The following is a 17,022-nucleotide window of genomic DNA, read 5'->3' on the forward strand; positions in this document are numbered from 1 at the left end:
TTCCACATTTTTCAGTGTAGCTCTAAATAATGTTTTAAAGCCTTCTTTTCACTGAAACTACTTAATCCTCTGGGGATTAGGTATAAATGCTTTCAGTCTCAGCAATTTGGTTCGATAAAACAACCAAACATTAAAATCTTAAGTCTAAAATGCGACATCAGAATCAGCCAACAAAACATGAATCATGTGTGTGTGCAAAATTGATTTTTTATGTCAGGTCATAAAAAGAGTGCAAACCAAGATCTCTGTGTTTGCATCAGTTGCCACAATATGATTCCAGTTGAGAAAATAAAGTGTACAAGTCTATTTACTTTTCTATTTAAAGAATCGGTATCATAACGGGGTTTTTTGCTCCTATAAAAGACAAGAAGGTCCGGGTGCCGATGGTCTAGCAGTTTAAGTGCACGCCCCATGTACAGAGGCTATAGTCTTCGTCACAGCGGTTGCTGGTTCGACTCCTGGCCACTGCCATTTGCTGCATGCCCCCCCGTCTGCCCCACATTTCCTGTCTCTCTTCAGCTGTCCTATCAATAATGACAAAAATGTAATTTAATAAAAAAGAAAAAGACGGCAAGGTCACATCTGATTACCCAGAGTCCTAACTAAATCCATGATTCCACAGGAGAGGGGTATTGAATAAAGGCTCTACCTCCACACTACGTTATGAGACTTACAGTAAACAGGCTGGCCTGCATTCTGCAAACATGATGCTCTCAGGGAATAATGTTAAGTGCATTTTGAATAACCTAAAAGAAGTTAAAAACCTACCTCTGCATTTTCATTAGCAGCTTTTAAATGATTCCAGGTAATTAAGCATACAGACTTCAATTGTTTTTGTTATGCTTACATTATATACAGACTCAACCATATCAAAGAGTCTATTGGAGAGGGGCCTTATAATTAAAAGCTCTGTACTACTTTTAGAGACTCCAGATACCACAAGCAGGCCCAGCAATCAGCAAGCACAATGGTCTAGACAGATAATAGAGCACTATGAGCTCTTCATATGATGGTTCCTTTCCAATAAAGACTTTGTTGCTGAGAAGAAGGATTGTTATTCTAGTTTAGATTTGAAAGGTAGTGCAGAGCAGCTAATATGGAAGATATATGTCTTCTCCTAGTTCTTGTCAGGACACGTGAAGCAGCATTTTGGACCTGCTGTACAATCATTGGAGACTTGTCAGAGCAGCCAGCCTGATAATAAATCAGCCTTCAGTAACAAATGCATAAACTACGTTTGAGACATGACATGCTCTACACTTTGCGTGAAAAGGGCTGCCCATGAGATATATCATGTGAGACTTCAAGGACATATCCGTACCAACTATACGCCTCATGTTCCTTAGGATGGTGCTGGATGTCACTGTGATGCCATCAGGGAAGCTTCTACATTTGATAATGTGTCTCTAATGAGTCTTGAGCCATGCGCAGAACACTGCTGCTCATCCTCAATGTTCTCATGGCATGTTTAAAATATAGTTTACCTTCTGGTTCATGTTGCTTTATCGATAAGTATAATTAGATATCATCGGTATAAAATTCACAGAGTGTTTCCAAATTCTATTTCCCAGATGAACAGAATTTGTTCGACCACCAAACCTTGCGGAACTCCATGAATAACTTTGGCAATGCATTGAGGGCTTATCATTACCATGTACAAACTCAGATCGATCTGATAAACAGGATCTAAACCAACTTAATGTGGTTCCTTTAATTAAGGAATCCAATTAAGTGTTCCAGTCTCTGTAACAGGATGTGATGCTCAGTTGTGCCAAACTCTACACTTAGATCTAACAGGAAGAATGAGGAGATAAGTCCTCTGTCTAAAGGAATTGGGTGGTCATATGTAACTCACTCGTGCTGTCTCAGTGCATTAATGGACTCTAAATCCTTACTTAAAATCCATCAATGTCCAGCTGTTCAGAGGAAAGGTTCCTCCTCCTCTTATTGACCACATTATCAAGGATCTTATAAAAGAATCAGCTTTAAAGGGGACATATCACGCTTTTTTCATCAATATATATTGGTCTAAGAGGTCCCCAAAACATGTCTTTAAAGTTTATGCTCAAAAAAACACTTTGAAATCCGATTTTGGTCTGCCTGAAAAACCCTCTTCTTCAGTCCTGTTCAGAACGGTCTGTTTTCTCTCTGACCACGCCCCCTCGGGAAGTGGATGTGCCTCGGCTGTCCAGCACGTTGATCTTATGTTTACATGTTGGCTGAATATACACGGCTGCTCAGAGATCACGTTACTTCAACCCTCTGAATCTGATCCAGAATCTGATCCTGACGGAGAGGCGCCTGCAGCAGGACCTTTCTGAAGGATTGGTCACAGATTTAGTGTTTCTTGTTGTTTCATTTGTCAGTATGTCGACGTGTGTCTTGGTACACAGCTACGAGCATGTAGCTATGTGGCTATGCTAACTAGCGCTAGCACTTATCCATGATAAATAAAAATCATCCACTAGATCTTCAAATCTGCAGACGTGGGGAGTAAAACCGACCTCTGCCAGAAAGGCAGCAGGACCTAAAATATATTTTGACCTTTCAAAAAAATGACTTAAAGAATTACTATATATATGTATATTTATATATACATATACATATAAATAGGCTTCTTTATAGAAAAGGGTACTCAACTTTATTTATATAGCACCTTTCATACATATAAACATGCAGCCCAAAAGGCTTAAAAAGTGATAAAAAACAACTTATGTACTTCAAAAAAGTTAAAGACAAATTCTCTTGAAGCTCCTGTGAATAATTTCGGTGTGTGTTAAAGTGAGACCTCTCCTCTCTTTGCTGATGTTGTTCTATACCAGGGGTGTCAAACATGCAGCCCGCGGGCCAAAACCGGCCTGCCGGAGGTTCCAATCCGGCCCGCGGAATAACTTTGCAAAATGAAAGGGTTACATAGAAGACATTTCTGACCGGTCGACCATATCCTGCATGTCTTCCTCCACTCTCTACTCCCCATATTTCCTGTCTCTCTTCAGCTGTCCTATGGAATAAAGGCAAAAAGCCCAAAAAATATAACTTTAAAAAAAAAAAGTTGGAGACAATTTTACAAACGACAGAACACTTTCACCGTTAAGTCTGACTCCTTTTAGCCTGACTCCGTTTAGCCTGAGGCGATGTGGTCTGAGGCCGTTTCATCTGAATTCTGACACATGATGAAGGTTTTGAGGAGATACGATTGAGCATTTCCGGATGATGCTTTTTCATCTGAGGTCTGACGCCTCACTCTGAGACCCGAGGATGTCCTAATATGTAAACCATGTCCATCTCCGTTTGGTTTCTCTCCATCAAAACAAACTAAATGACCCCTCACTCCATCACATCCGGGTCACTTCAGGTATTTGGTACATTCCCTTTCCGTGAAAATGAAATGTTAATTTTTTTCAGAAATGGTAAAAGTGTTTCATCTTTTGTAAATTTGATTTCTTAAATGTAAATTTGTTTTTGTTCTTGGTAAAAGTGTTTTGCTGATGTAATTTTGTTTCATAAATTGTAAATATGTTTTCCAAAATGTAAATTTGTCTCCAACTTTTCAAAAGTGTATCATCTTTGGTAAATGTGTTTTGTCCTTCAGGGCCACCGTACTGATGGCCTTGTTTGCTTTCCTAGTCCATATAAAGGCATCACTGTACATTTCAGAATGTCTTATAACCTGATAAAAATTCCTCCAAAAATATGTTTTGGTATATTTAAAATTTGGGATCTAGTCTTGCAGTAACAGACTGAATGTGCAGCTGCACAGAAATGCAGGCGAGTCCAGGTCCTGTTGTTTTATTAATGAGTCAAATACTAACAGACCTATTAGTGTGTTTGTGGTGTAAGACATTGTGTTGTGTAAGACACTCCTCTTGTTCTTATGTTCATGAGTAAACAGTGATGTCACCGGCCTGCAGACATCCACATACTGTCACTTTAATTTCAGTGCAGTCCAGGGGGCAGGATCGTGTGGATTTTTTTTTCTTCCTCTTGGACTCCGAGCGTTTGCGCGAAGCACAGCAGCAGCAGCAGCAGATTGAATGAAGTGTGTTTGCAGGCAGCTGGCCACACGGAGGACACCGTGCTGGCCTGTTCAAGATGCCAGAGACGTAGAGCCAGGATGCATCAGTATTTTGTTCATTCTAGGATGGGGGAGTTGAGTCTAGTAGCTGCATTTTAAAGGGAGAAAAAACGAGCTGCAGGGCCTTGAGAAAGCAATCTCCGCCTTGATGGTATCTGGACAGCAGGCGACTGGCAGCTCTCTGCACGGATGATAAAGAACTTGAGAAAGGAAATGGTCAAGATGGCAGCTGTGTGCGGAGAGATAAAGCTGATGTGGTGGCATTAGTTGTAGTCATTTTCATTTTCTCTGGTATGCACGTCGCAGGATCGCGGTGCAGCAGGACGCGGGCGCTTGTGAAGGAACGCCGTGTTGGATTCCTCTAAGAAGACTGGCTCTTCCTCTCTTTAACTATACATTTCGAGAAATTGCAATGCATGTTGGCCAGGGTGTGGGCTGTGCAGGAGAAAAGGCAATGTTTTGTTAATGCTGGACTGCCCCGATCGGATCTGTGCGCTGCGGATAGACGCCTTGCAGGAGGATAGAAAGACGGACACGTGCTGGGACTGGGCTGCAGGCTGCTGGACATTTGCATACCGTGCATAGTAAATAAACTGAAGCCCGCACAGAACATTGATGGAATGCGACCTGAGTGATTTTATAAGCCTTTGTGTAGCGACTGAGATATTGCGAGCAACATGGCTGAGGCTCCGCGCGACGGCAACGAGCCTCCCTTAAACGTGGAGATAGATCCGGATTTCGAGCCTCAGAAGCGGCCACGATCCTGCACTTGGCCGCTGCCTCGTCCGGAGTCTGGTGCGGGCAAACCCGGGACAAATGACACTGACGTAATCCCTGAAGAAGAAGATGATGATGAGGAGGGAGGCAGCACGGAGAGCGGGGACGCGCAGAAATCCAGCGGTGGTAGTGGTGGTGGTGTTAAATCCCGGGAGGCGAGCTCCATCTCCCAGCCCGTGGAGGTCCAGCGGGGACCCAATAAGGAGGAGGCCGCCGACGGCTCGCCTTCCTCGGCGCAGACCCCCACAGCGGCTCTGGGCGGCTCTGCCTCCCAGCAGCTGAGGAAGTCCTCCGCCCGCAGGAACGCCTGGGGCAATTACTCCTATGCAGACCTCATTACCCAAGCCATCGAGAGCTCCCCCGAGAAGAGGCTGACCTTGTCCCAAATCTATGACTGGATGGTGAGGTCTGTGCCATATTTCAAGGACAAAGGCGACAGCAACAGCTCTGCTGGCTGGAAGGTGAGCGGTGACATGCTGCTGCTGCTGCTGCTATCATAACAAAGACCATACTGTGGTCATGTAATACACGAGAAACACATTAACACATGTTTTAATACAAGGATGGAGGAGGGTGAGAATGCAAGTTGAGTGAAAAGTAGATATCATTATGTTCAATTAATTTCTCATTAATGAGGTTAATCATCTCTCACTGATCAGGTGATCAGGTGATATTTGATGGTTTGTTTTGAGGTGTATTTTGGTCTCACTGTTTGTTTATGTATAGTGTAAGGAACACATGGGGACGTTGATTACCTTCAGACTTATTGTTTTCATAGAGGGTCATTTTTGGTCATATTGGGGTGTACATTTTCCAATTTTGGGGTTATTTTGAGGCGTTTTTGGGTGCACTATTTACCTGTAGTTGTAATATTGGACATACTTGAGTCTTTTATTTATGTTTGGATGAAGTATAAGGCCTATTTGGGTTTATAATATATATTTTGGTGGTTAAAGTAAGTCATATTTAGGTGCATCATTTATGTTGAGGGGTATTATTATGGTTTATTTGAGTAGTGTTGATACATCTTGGGTTCATTGTGACATATTTATTTATGTTTATTTATGTTATAATATTTTAGGTTTATTCCAGGACATATTTTGATGACATTATTTATTTCCATGCTGTTGTCAGGGTCTTTGTAGTGTGTGCATCAAATTACATGTACTCAAGAAAAACACAGGCTCTAGCCCAGTAAAGAGATTGTATGAGAGCCAAGACTCAAAACAGGGAATGCAAAGTGAATTTCACTTTCAGACAAACTGCTCACGCTGCAGCAGCAGAGGGGCTTCTTACGAGCTTCAGTGGGGCCCTGCTTCTGTTTGATTTTAAGGATTAGTCCGGCCTGGAAAACCAATTCATCTGTCATGGAATCAAGTCTGATGAAAGCTTTGAGCTTTGCAGGATTTAGATGGTGGGGGTAGAAAAACTCTGGAAATAGGTTTGTAATCCTGCACAACTGTGGATGTGATGCAGGCTGATTCTAGGGAGTTTCTTCTTGAAGAAATTACAGTCAAGACGCTGCTCCATACCTCATCACTGTGATGAGAGATCTGAATATGAACTGTGTGTTTGGAAACAAATTGATGCTAATAGCTGATTAGTCTGCACAGCATCAGCTGGTTAGTTAATGCTTCAGATTAGTGGCGGTCGGTTTTCATTCATGTTTAGTTGCTTGTTTGTCACTAGATGCAGTCAGTGGCTGCAGCCAGATTTTGGCTTGCAGAGGAAAGGGTTAATCGTGGGGTTGCTGACGCGCTGACATCAGCATTTCTGAAGAGATGCTTTCGTAGCCGTGTCACATACAGCAATTAGTCAAAGGGTGGTCATCTGCTGGAGGGTCTGTGTACATTAAAACATCTTCAGCATGTCAGGTTTGGACTTGAAAGCAGAAACATAACACAGAACTCTGGATTCTATATATAGCCCCCTCCATGCATCCAAAGCTATTCATTCTACTTCACATGTAATTAAGCCAAATACACTTCCAATCCCTGCTCCCTGCTCTGTTAGATGTAAATCCAGATTGTCACACCCCCTAACAGTCACTAACCAGGATAACACAGATTCAACGACAACCCTCTGTGTGTAGCTCCAACATGAGGCTAGATTTCCTCTCTTGTTGTGAATCCAAACAGCTCCTGTAGGGATGACCAGCGACTCAGCTCGGCCCTGCTGTGTGGCACCCTGTCTTTTTCATGTGGCCTGGGCACAAGAATCAATCAGCTGACTATAAATTATGTAGGTCAATGTGTGGCAGTGTGTGTGTGTGTGTGTGTGTGTGTGTGTGTGTGTGTGAGTGTGTGTGTGAGTGTGAGTGTGAGAGAGAAGCTCAGTGTTTCTCTTTGGATCCGGCTCTGGCTAAACTGGCATCGCTCCAGTCCTCGCTCAGAACGAGGCTTTTGCACTGAGGGTGCTGCTGCAGCGCTGTTATGGCTGCATGGGGGAGGGGCAGGCGGGAGTAGCTCTTTGTGATTTATCTCTGAAACGTTGTTTGGCTTCTTCTGTATCTACCTGAGCAGCACCAGGAAATCTAGCATATCTATGAGGCTGTATAGATAAATATAATGACCACTTAACAAGCATGCCTGGGAGCTTAAGCTGCTGAACTGTTTGTTCTACCTCCCTGAATATAACAGGAATGTGTTGATTTGCACATTTAGAGTCGAATTAGTGTTTATCCTGTACCACAACAACCCTTAAATAGCTGTTTACATGAAGAAGAGAGAATAACAGTATCACCTGATTAGCATAATGTATTCAAATCCAACATATCTAACAAATACCGCTCTCTTTGCAACTCACAACCTTTCTGTTTCATTAAAGAGGAGTACATTACATTCTTAAGACATTTATTATGGTTGAGGATGTTTTTATGGCAATGTTGTGTGCCGTTTGCAAAGTGACGCTGGTGTTTTGCCCGCCTGTTGTAATATTATACAAACCAATACACCAACTTAACAATTTACAGACTGTTCCTTGACCACAGAGTTGATTTAAAGCTTCTCTCTCAGGCTGAAGCAGAATTCAAGTGTCACAAAGGTTTACTTATTGCAAAGCTGATGTATTGGATTTCACTGGGCTGACCAGGACAGCTGTTGCTTGTATTGTGTCCACTCCCCTGTGTCTTTAAAAATGAAGTCTGTTAATTTCAGCATGAACAGACCACTGCTGTTCAGTCTTCAAATGTAATGTATAATACCGGCATATCCATGGTACTGGGATCACCTCTCTTCGTATTTGCACTCTTTAAACAACTGCCTGTTCTATTTTAATGAAGCTAGCTAATGGGAATGGAGATGTTAAATCTAAGGAGAAACAGTGGAGAGTTGGTTCAATACCATCGACACAAGTGAAAGATTTGTTTGTAGGTCGAATTTGGTGAGGTTCAGTGTTCTCCTTATTGCCAGCAAAAAGACCAAAACAAACAAACAAACAAAAACAAACAACTCAATCCCAGTAACAAGATCTGTCTGTGTAACCAAAGCTGGTGCATATTTCTGTGTGGAATAGAACTCCATTGTAGTTGGATTCAAGCTACACTTTTGCGATGGCTCACATGTGACTTTATAACAAAAGCATGGCCACTGTAGTTAATTTCCAGTTTATCCCAAATACACAATCCCTCTGCTGTAAATACATGCTAAAGCTTAATTACTCCAGGGTATTAAACAGTCTCAAACAAATTAACTTTTACTCATGTTTAACAACTTAAACCATTAGCCCAGCTGTTACTGGAGCGGCCTCTCCATGCAGCAGACCGTGTATATTTGGGACATGTAATTTGATCTAGCTAATTAATACCATTGACTGTATATAAAATGGACATCATCTCGCTCGGCTCGAAGTGAGGCTGCCACAAAAACTGCTCCCCCTGGTGGCTGGCTGCAGTATAGGTCAAAAACTCCGTCTCCCCCATTCATTTGAATGGGGCTGCAGTCAAACTTTAAAGGTGACATGTCATGCAAAATTGACTTTTTAATGGTTCTTTACCTGAAATATGTGTTCCTGGCATGTCTACAAACCCCCTGAGAATGAAAAAAATCCATTCTGCCCCTGTTCTGATTTCTCCACCTTTCTGTAAATGTGTGTGAAACGAGCCGTTTCAGACTTCTGTGTTTTTGTTACGTAACAACAATATCTGGTCTGTAACGGAGTCAGAGCTCGGAGCTTGTTCAGCCCATAGACTGTATAAAATAATACTGAATCCCCCCTCCGTTTTTCATTACCTGCACAAATGTGTGCTAACAAGGAGCTTAGGAGGGAGGCATGCTAGTTGTAGGCTGTCTTAATAAACACCAAGGTCAGTTTTACTCCCCACGTCTGCAGATTTGAAGATCTAGTGGATGATTTTTATTTATCATGGATAAGTGCTAGCGCTAGTTAGCATAGCTACATAGCTACATGTCGTAGCTGTAGCTGTGTACCAAGACACACGTCTACATACTGACAAATAAAACAACAAGAAACACTAAATCTGTGACCAATCCTTTAGAAAGGTCCCGCTGCCTTTCTGGCAGAGGTCGGTTTTACTCCCCACGTCTGCAGATTTGAAGATATAGTGGATGATTTTTATTTATCATGGATAAGTGCTAGCGCTAGTTAGCATAGCCACATAGCTACATGTTCGTAGCTGTGTACCAAGACACACGTCTACATACTGATAAATAAAACAACAAGAAACACTAAATCTGTGACCAATGGTTCAGAAAGGTCCTGCTACAGGCGCCTCTCCGTCAGGATCAGATTCTGGATCAGATTCAGAGGGTTGAAGTAACGCGATCTCTGAGCAGCCGTGTATATTCAGCCAACATGTAAACATTAGATCAACGTGCTGGGAAGCCGAGGCACATCCACTTCCTGAGGGGGCGTGGTCAGAGAGAAAACAGATTGTTCTGAGGAGGACTGAAGAAGAGGGTTTTTCAGGCAGACCAAAATCTGATTTCAAAGTGTTTTTTTGAGCATAAACTTTAAAGACATGTTTTGGGGACCTCTTAGACCAATATATATTGATGAAAAAAGCGTGATATGTCACCTTTTAAAAAATAAATACACGTGGTACGAATGTTTCTGACATCCGTATGCTGAGGTGATATGTAATTATTATTTGACTGTTTTGTGTTCAAGGCCTCTTTTTTCTGAAAAGTTTATTTCTCGTTAGCTATCAGAGGTTAAAAAATGGGGTCTTACATCCGGGTTTACTTTGATTGACAGCTGCCGTAGAGAGAAACTCCTTAGGACCTGGGGACGGTATGCTGTAGGGTGGAGCTTGTTACCGTGGAAACAAACAAATTCCCTACTGCGCAGACTCTGGCTGCAGAAAATTTATAAGATGTCTGTGTTCTGGAATGAGATATTTCAGCTTCAAAACTGCAATGGGAAAAAGCGGAGCGACACTGTCCATTTTCTATACAGTCTATGATTAATACACAGTTAGCTTAACTTACAAAGTGAAAAATGAAAGAAAAACTCAAAACAGAAAAAACAAGGGGGCTCTGTCCCCAACATGGCAATTTTACCTTTTTTATTAATCCCGTCTTTTTATGCATTAATAATAAAAAATGTTCAGTGTCAGTCAGCTTTAGAGATGCGTGTACCAGCCTAGGCCAACGATTACTGCCATAGCTTTATGACCTTTAGATTATGATCTTCTCTTACCATTGAATTTTGTGTGAATAATATTTATAAATAATCTATTGAAAACTAATGTCCACTGCTGTATGAAATAACTAAGCAACATATTTGAATACAGCTTATCAAAACAAGCTACCTAGCCAAGGGTACTTCACACAAACCATACAGCACAAATCCTAGAAAAACATTGAAACTAACAGCCAGGCTTAGTTCACATCTTACCAGTTTTACAACATATTTTAGTACAGCTTCAAGAAACTACATAAAGCTTTTCACATTGTGAGCTGTGGAGGTTTGGGCGGGCAGATTTGTTTAGTTAATGGACAGCAATGGTGGACTGTTGGCAAGCTACTTGTGTTGATTTAATCTTGACAGTGACTTTCTCAATCTGTCTATTCTTTATTAAGATGAACTTTTTTAACATGAATTATCTTTTTAAAGACTTTTCTTTATCACGAAGAAATAACTGGTTCTAGGGGCAGACTGCAGAAGAGTAGAAAAGTATTGAGGGATAAACCAGCACACTGTTGGTATCATCTTTTTGTGGGATTTCTTTTTTTTTGAAATTATCTTTTTATTTGGAAAGGCAAATTCAATCCATCACATACATTAATAGCAACCTTAGTCTTTCAAGAAAAATAAATAAAGATGGACACAGAAAAGTCAGATAATTTTACACTTATTGCCCTTCCAGGATTTTCTGTTACGGACCAGTATTTATCTCAGTTAGAAACAATAACAAAACAAAACAAGTAAGAACCGGGAAGCGCACCCCTCAGACAATTAAAAACACAATGGAAAAAAAGAGAGCAGGTTTACACAAAGCACAGTAAAAGTCAAGTGAAGTCAGATCTTATTGGTTTTACGTACTCAGTCCATTTGGTCCAGATCTTATAAAATGTTCCTTTTTCAACTTTTAGGGAAAAAGATATCTTCTCCATAACATAAATCTCATGGATAATTTCAATCCATTCATCAACAGTGGGAGGTTCTACTTTTAACCATTTTCTTGTGATGGATTTCTTACTGGCTGCCAATAGTATAGCTAACAGTTTTTTGTCATTGATGTTCCATGTGTCAACCAATACATTACCCAAGTACATGGCTTCACAATTATTTTTGTGGGATTTCACTGACAAGAATAAAAATAGAGGGACACATAACCTTTCACTTTAAAGTCAGAACTTTAACCTAATTAGGAGATCATTGGTTAATTCTGAGTGATTAGCAAAAGCCTGATGAAGGATGGTTGTGCTCAAAACGTCACTCTGGTGCTATATTAAATAAGTGGATATTGGTGCCCTGCAGTGTGCCAGCTTCATTTGTCTATTTGATTAGCTAAATCCTCCAACAATTCAAGCTAATTTGTGTAGTGTTGGAATGGGCAAAAGAGAGGAATGAGTAATGAGGTACCTGTAGTTGTATTTCTTAGAGTCACATGTGCTTTGTTGTTGTAAGTGATGAAAGTGTTTGCTTGTGTTTGGCCTAATCCTTTAATTGGCTTGAAGCGAGGGCTTTGCTGGAAGTTTGATCTCAGCGGGTCATTCCATTGACTCATTGCGTTCAGACATGAACAGTGGCTAACACTCATTCGTGATCTCTTAGTTGTCACAAAGCAGCCTTTATTTACAGCTGTCTGTTATAGGGTCCATATTGTTAGGGACATGCACAGAACTATGTAGTTGAACTTTTTAAATATTGAGCTTGTCTGAAGTTTGTTTAGTTTAGTCTTCACAGAGATGGATTTAAACGGGACCTTGGTTTACTCAACTTAATTCAAACTTAAGAGAATTATGCTGGACCCTCTCCCACTGAAGCTTTCTTTTTGGGCTGCAGACATCACTGCAGACTTTTCTCCTTGAGTTACTGCAGTGTGACTTAGTGAGGGCCAGTCGCGCAGACTCCAGCTGTTTAATTTTGTACATGGTTGGGAACATCTCCAGGGAAATCCTGTAGACCTTTCTGAGCAGCCAGAAATAGGTCACAGTGTGAGGTGCAAAGAAGAATTGTATCTTGGAAAGCACTGCAGTGCCAGAATTGTTCATTGTTGTAATAGTTTAGCAACAAAGACTCTCGTTTTTATTTATGGGAGGCCTGTAGCATTTGAAATTCCTTCTTTTAAGTCTTACTTTTTTACCCTTCAATGCAGGGGTTACCAACCTGTTCTGCTTTGAATCAAATACTACCTTCCTCTGACTCCTTTTCACATGCCCTGGCCTTACTGAGAACATGAGAGCACAGTCAGTTGAAAGCAGTTCAACAAAAGAGTCATTTTCTTCCTCTTACAGGAATTTTCAAATATTTTACAAGAAAAGTAAAATAAATAAATAAATGACAATAAATTGTTGGCCCTTGCATTCTCAGATAAATTTGCAGATGCCTCTCAATACTACAGGATAGAGGTACAACCAAAAGTTGAGACATAACTACCGAGTTCTAGGCCAGGTAGCTAGTTGAAACACCACGCTCGTAGTCCTTTTAAAACAACATAACACACAGTCCTTTGGTATAACATGATTCAGAAGCGGACACCAATTATTGTTTTTGTCATGATAGATGGGATTCAGAATGTTTCAGATCAGCTGCAGCCATTTTGGTTTTTACCCAAAGTGCCTGTAATGTGATTAAAACCGTCTCTTATTAGATACGATTTTGTGATTGGTCTGACCTGAGTCAGGGTTTATGGAAATGGGGGCCAATTGAATCTGCCAGGAAAAATGGCTGATATTGCAGATTCAGATTGACATTACATCTCAGCTAGACATGCTCTGTTATTGTTGTTGTTTTTATTTCACTGACTGAATTGTGGAGGCTAATAGATTCTGGTGTCCAATCACTGCATTGACTGGAGTACTTGCTTATACCGACAACACATGTTAGGCAGTATCAGTACAGTACCAATGCAATTTTGATATGGGAACCACTCAAACGGGGCTAAACTGGTGGCTTGTTCGCAGCCCTCTTGGCTTGTAGCTTTCCTTGATGTTACAATAATTTCAGCTTTTACTACAGTAACAAAGGGGGTAGGCATGATGAGATCATTTACAAATAAGACCCAAGTTTAACAGGAATGACCCTGCAATGTTTTTTTAACATCCAGTTGATTGTTCTCATCTGTTTTATTGCAGAATTCCATCCGACACAATCTGTCCCTCCATAGTCGTTTTGTGAAAGTCCAGAATGAAGGAACAGGGAAAAGCTCCTGGTGGATGGTCAACCCAGAAGGTGGGAAAGGAGGCAAAGCCCCAAGACGACGGGCTGTATCGATGGATAACAGCAAATACATCAAAGGAGCACGTGGACGTGCTACCAAGAAGAAAGCCTCGCTGCAGGCAGCTCAAGACGGCAGCTCAGAGAGCTCATCCAGCCTCTCCAAGTGGACGGGAAGTCCCACCTCCCGCAGCAGCGACGAGCTGGACGCCTGGACAGACTTCCGCTCCCGGACCAATTCCAACGCCAGCACACTCAGCGGTCGTCTGTCCCCAATCCTGGCCAACCTGGAACTGGACGAGGTGCCTGATGACGACTCGCCCCTCTCTCCTATGCTGTATTCCAGTCCCAGCAGCATGTCCCCGTCCACAGGTCCCACAGGCCTCTCTGACCTGGCAGGTACCATGAACCTCAACGATGGGCTCTCTGACAACCTGATGGACGACCTTTTAGACAATATCAGCCTGACAGCGTCCCAGCAGCCTCCTCCTGGAGAGGAAGACAACGGAGCCAACGGTCAGGGGAGCTCAGTGTTTACCTTCAGCTGCTCAGGAAGCAGTCTGGGTAGCCCCTCTGGCAGCTATGGGCCTAACCCTCTTTTTAGCCCGCCGTCCATCGTAAGCCTGCGTCAGTCACCCATGCAAACCATCCAGGAGAACAAGCAGACCACCTTCTCCTGCATCTCGCACTTTAGCGACCACCAGAGCCTGCAGGATCTGCTCAGCCTAGACTCCCACGACCACAGCAACGTCATGCTCACTCAGACCGACCCGCTGATGTCGCAGGCCAGCACCGCCATCGCCCTGCAAAACTCCCGCCGAAATGCCATGCTGCTCCGCAAAGACCACATGTCGGTGAACCACACTGGTGCAGGTCAGGGCCAAAGCTCTTCAGTGCCTGGTTGGCAAGCTGGCTTGTCAACCTCTGACAACGACGCCGGACACGGCGGCACCAAGCAACCGCACCTGAAGTCTCCCAGCAAGAACGCCTCTATGCAGCTCGGCTCTGGTTTGTCTGGCCAGGACCGCTTCCCCGCTGATCTGGACCTTGACGTGTTCAATGGCAGCCTGGAGTGTGACATGGACTCCATCATCCGCAATGAACTGATGGAAGCAGATTGCCTGGACCTCAGCTTTGACTCCTGCATCACCTCCGCTCAGAATGGCAACAGGAATTCAGGGAGTTTCTCCAGCTCGAAACAGACCTCCCCTCAGAGCTGGGTTCCAAGCTGAGAAGCTCTGCCAGAGCGGGGGGAAAAAGAGAAATGGGGGGAATGTAAATTGGGGTTCATTGTTCTGCATTGTGCAAATAGAGGGAAAGTATGTAAAGCGTATTCATGTAGTCTTTTTTATTTCTTATGTGAGGCATTAAGTTTGGTACTGTATTTAAGTGTCTGAGACACACAATAGTGTCTTCACAGAGGAGTAAAAAGTCTTTAAAATGATCAATGCCTGGGCGGTGTGAGAAACAGAATTGACTGGAATGGAAATACAGGACATTTTGTCTAAACTATATAAAAAGCATCAACTCGTGTTAGTCTCAGGGAATCACTCACGCAGTATCACAAAGTGATACATGAAAACTGAACATGAATAATGTTTTCACCCTGCTTTCTCTCCTCTTCACACCCTTTCATACCTAAAACAACATTTTTGCCAAACCAGCTGTCAGCCTGTTGTGGCTGACAGCCTGTTTACAGAAAAAGCTGCAGAGAATGTTACAATATTACGATCCAGTGGAGGATACTTGACATGATTTTTATTTTTTAAACTTTCATTGAGAGACGTAGCCTAAATGGACTAAAAAGATTTTAAAAAGAAGTGTTAATGAAAAGCTTTTTTTCCCCCATGATGCACAGAGTCACGCACCAAATATCAATCTGTAGAGGTTAATATGTTATCAAGATGTGAACTGATCTACATTGTGTGTTTCTTTTGTATGTAACATTTTATTTTCATTTAGCAGATTTGACCCTGTGATTTTAGTGACATTACTGTGAATATTCCTTCTGAAGAGGTGCATTACTGAAGTCTTGATAATATGGTGTTTCTGCTGCAGATCCCTTTTCACCATCTTCCTTCCCCCTCCTCCTCCTCCTCCTCCTCCTCTTCCTCTTCCTCCTCCTCTCTCTCTCCCACTTGCTGCAATATTGGAGTACAGCTCGGTATACAGAGTTTAAAAACCATGTTTAGCAGGAAGCAGCATCATTTAGCTGTAGATGACACCATTTAGCAAACACTTAAGACTATTTGGATTGAAATAACCACCCACAGAGACTCTACAGCACTCTACTACAATATTTTGGTGTTTGTTAATTTGAAGGAGTTCTTGGTGCTATGAATAAGAAGATAGCAGGGAGTGGCTGCAGATGGAGCAGCATGAGTAGCCTCCCATATGTTATCAGCACTATAGCAGGTGCTGGAAAAAATATTATGTGTTTCCAACCCTGTGAGAAGAGGTCGTGTAGTATCTTAGAGCCATTTTTTGCCATTTAAGACAGAAAAAACACAGTATTTTAAATATTGCCAAAATATTTCCACATTTAAAGTGGAAAAAGAGGATATACAGTGTATAAATATAAGAAACAAGTGCTATAAGGGCAAAAAGAAAAATACATCAGCACAGTTTTTGTAGGAACAGCAGGATGAATTTTTTTAAGTTTACATTTTTATCAGCTGGATCGTTTTCACTGAATTTGTCTTCTTGTTAAATTGAAAATGTATTTATTTCCTTTTCCCCCATGTACGTATGTTATGCTTTTTCCATATGACCTGTGGTAGAGCTTTTAAAAAGCACTTTTGTTTGAATTGACCTGCCCATTTGTTATTGATTAAAACAACACCACGCTGAAAATGGTGCTGGATGAATGCTGAAACACCGTTCAGCTTTAGAGTAAGAACAAAATCTAATCTAAATGGTATATGTTTGAGTTGGACTGATATTAATTTGATGCCAATTGCTCAATTTTTCATTTGACAAAAATACATTTTGCACAACTGTGCTTCCAAATATCCTTTTTTTTTAACCTTGATGTTGATGATTTCATCTAAAAGCAAATCAAAATACTGACTTGATACTTATTTCTTCCCACATTAATTTTAGTAATGTTCACTGCCAATAGTTCAACTCCATTTAATCCTATTGCTCCTACAAAACAGAAAAAAGAGACCTAAAGTTGTCATTGCCAGTTGTAATTCCTATTCCTATCTTGGTTGTATCAGAGACGGTGCATGTAAATAAAGCTTAAAGAACCACTGAAAACCTGCAGTTTCTTTCATTTACCTTTGTTTTATTTCTGTCTCTAGTGGAATTGCACACAGCTGCAG

General features: G+C 41.7%; 1 protein-coding gene across 1 annotated transcript; it reads left to right on the forward strand.

Annotated features, from left to right (window-relative positions):
- The first annotated feature begins 3,914 nt into the window (after positions 1-3,914).
- Positions 3,915-16,951, forward strand: foxo3a (forkhead box O3A). Its single transcript, XM_034674971.1, has 2 exons — positions 3,915-5,313; positions 13,615-16,951. Exons 1-2 carry the CDS (start codon positions 4,753-4,755, stop codon positions 14,926-14,928), a joined length of 1,875 nt encoding a protein of 624 aa, XP_034530862.1. The 5' UTR covers positions 3,915-4,752; the 3' UTR covers positions 14,929-16,951.
- The last annotated feature ends 71 nt before the right edge of the window (positions 16,952-17,022 follow it).

This window comes from Notolabrus celidotus, chromosome 22 (assembly GCF_009762535.1).
Source record: "Notolabrus celidotus isolate fNotCel1 chromosome 22, fNotCel1.pri, whole genome shotgun sequence".
Classification (NCBI taxonomy): domain Eukaryota; kingdom Metazoa; phylum Chordata; class Actinopteri; order Labriformes; family Labridae; genus Notolabrus; species Notolabrus celidotus.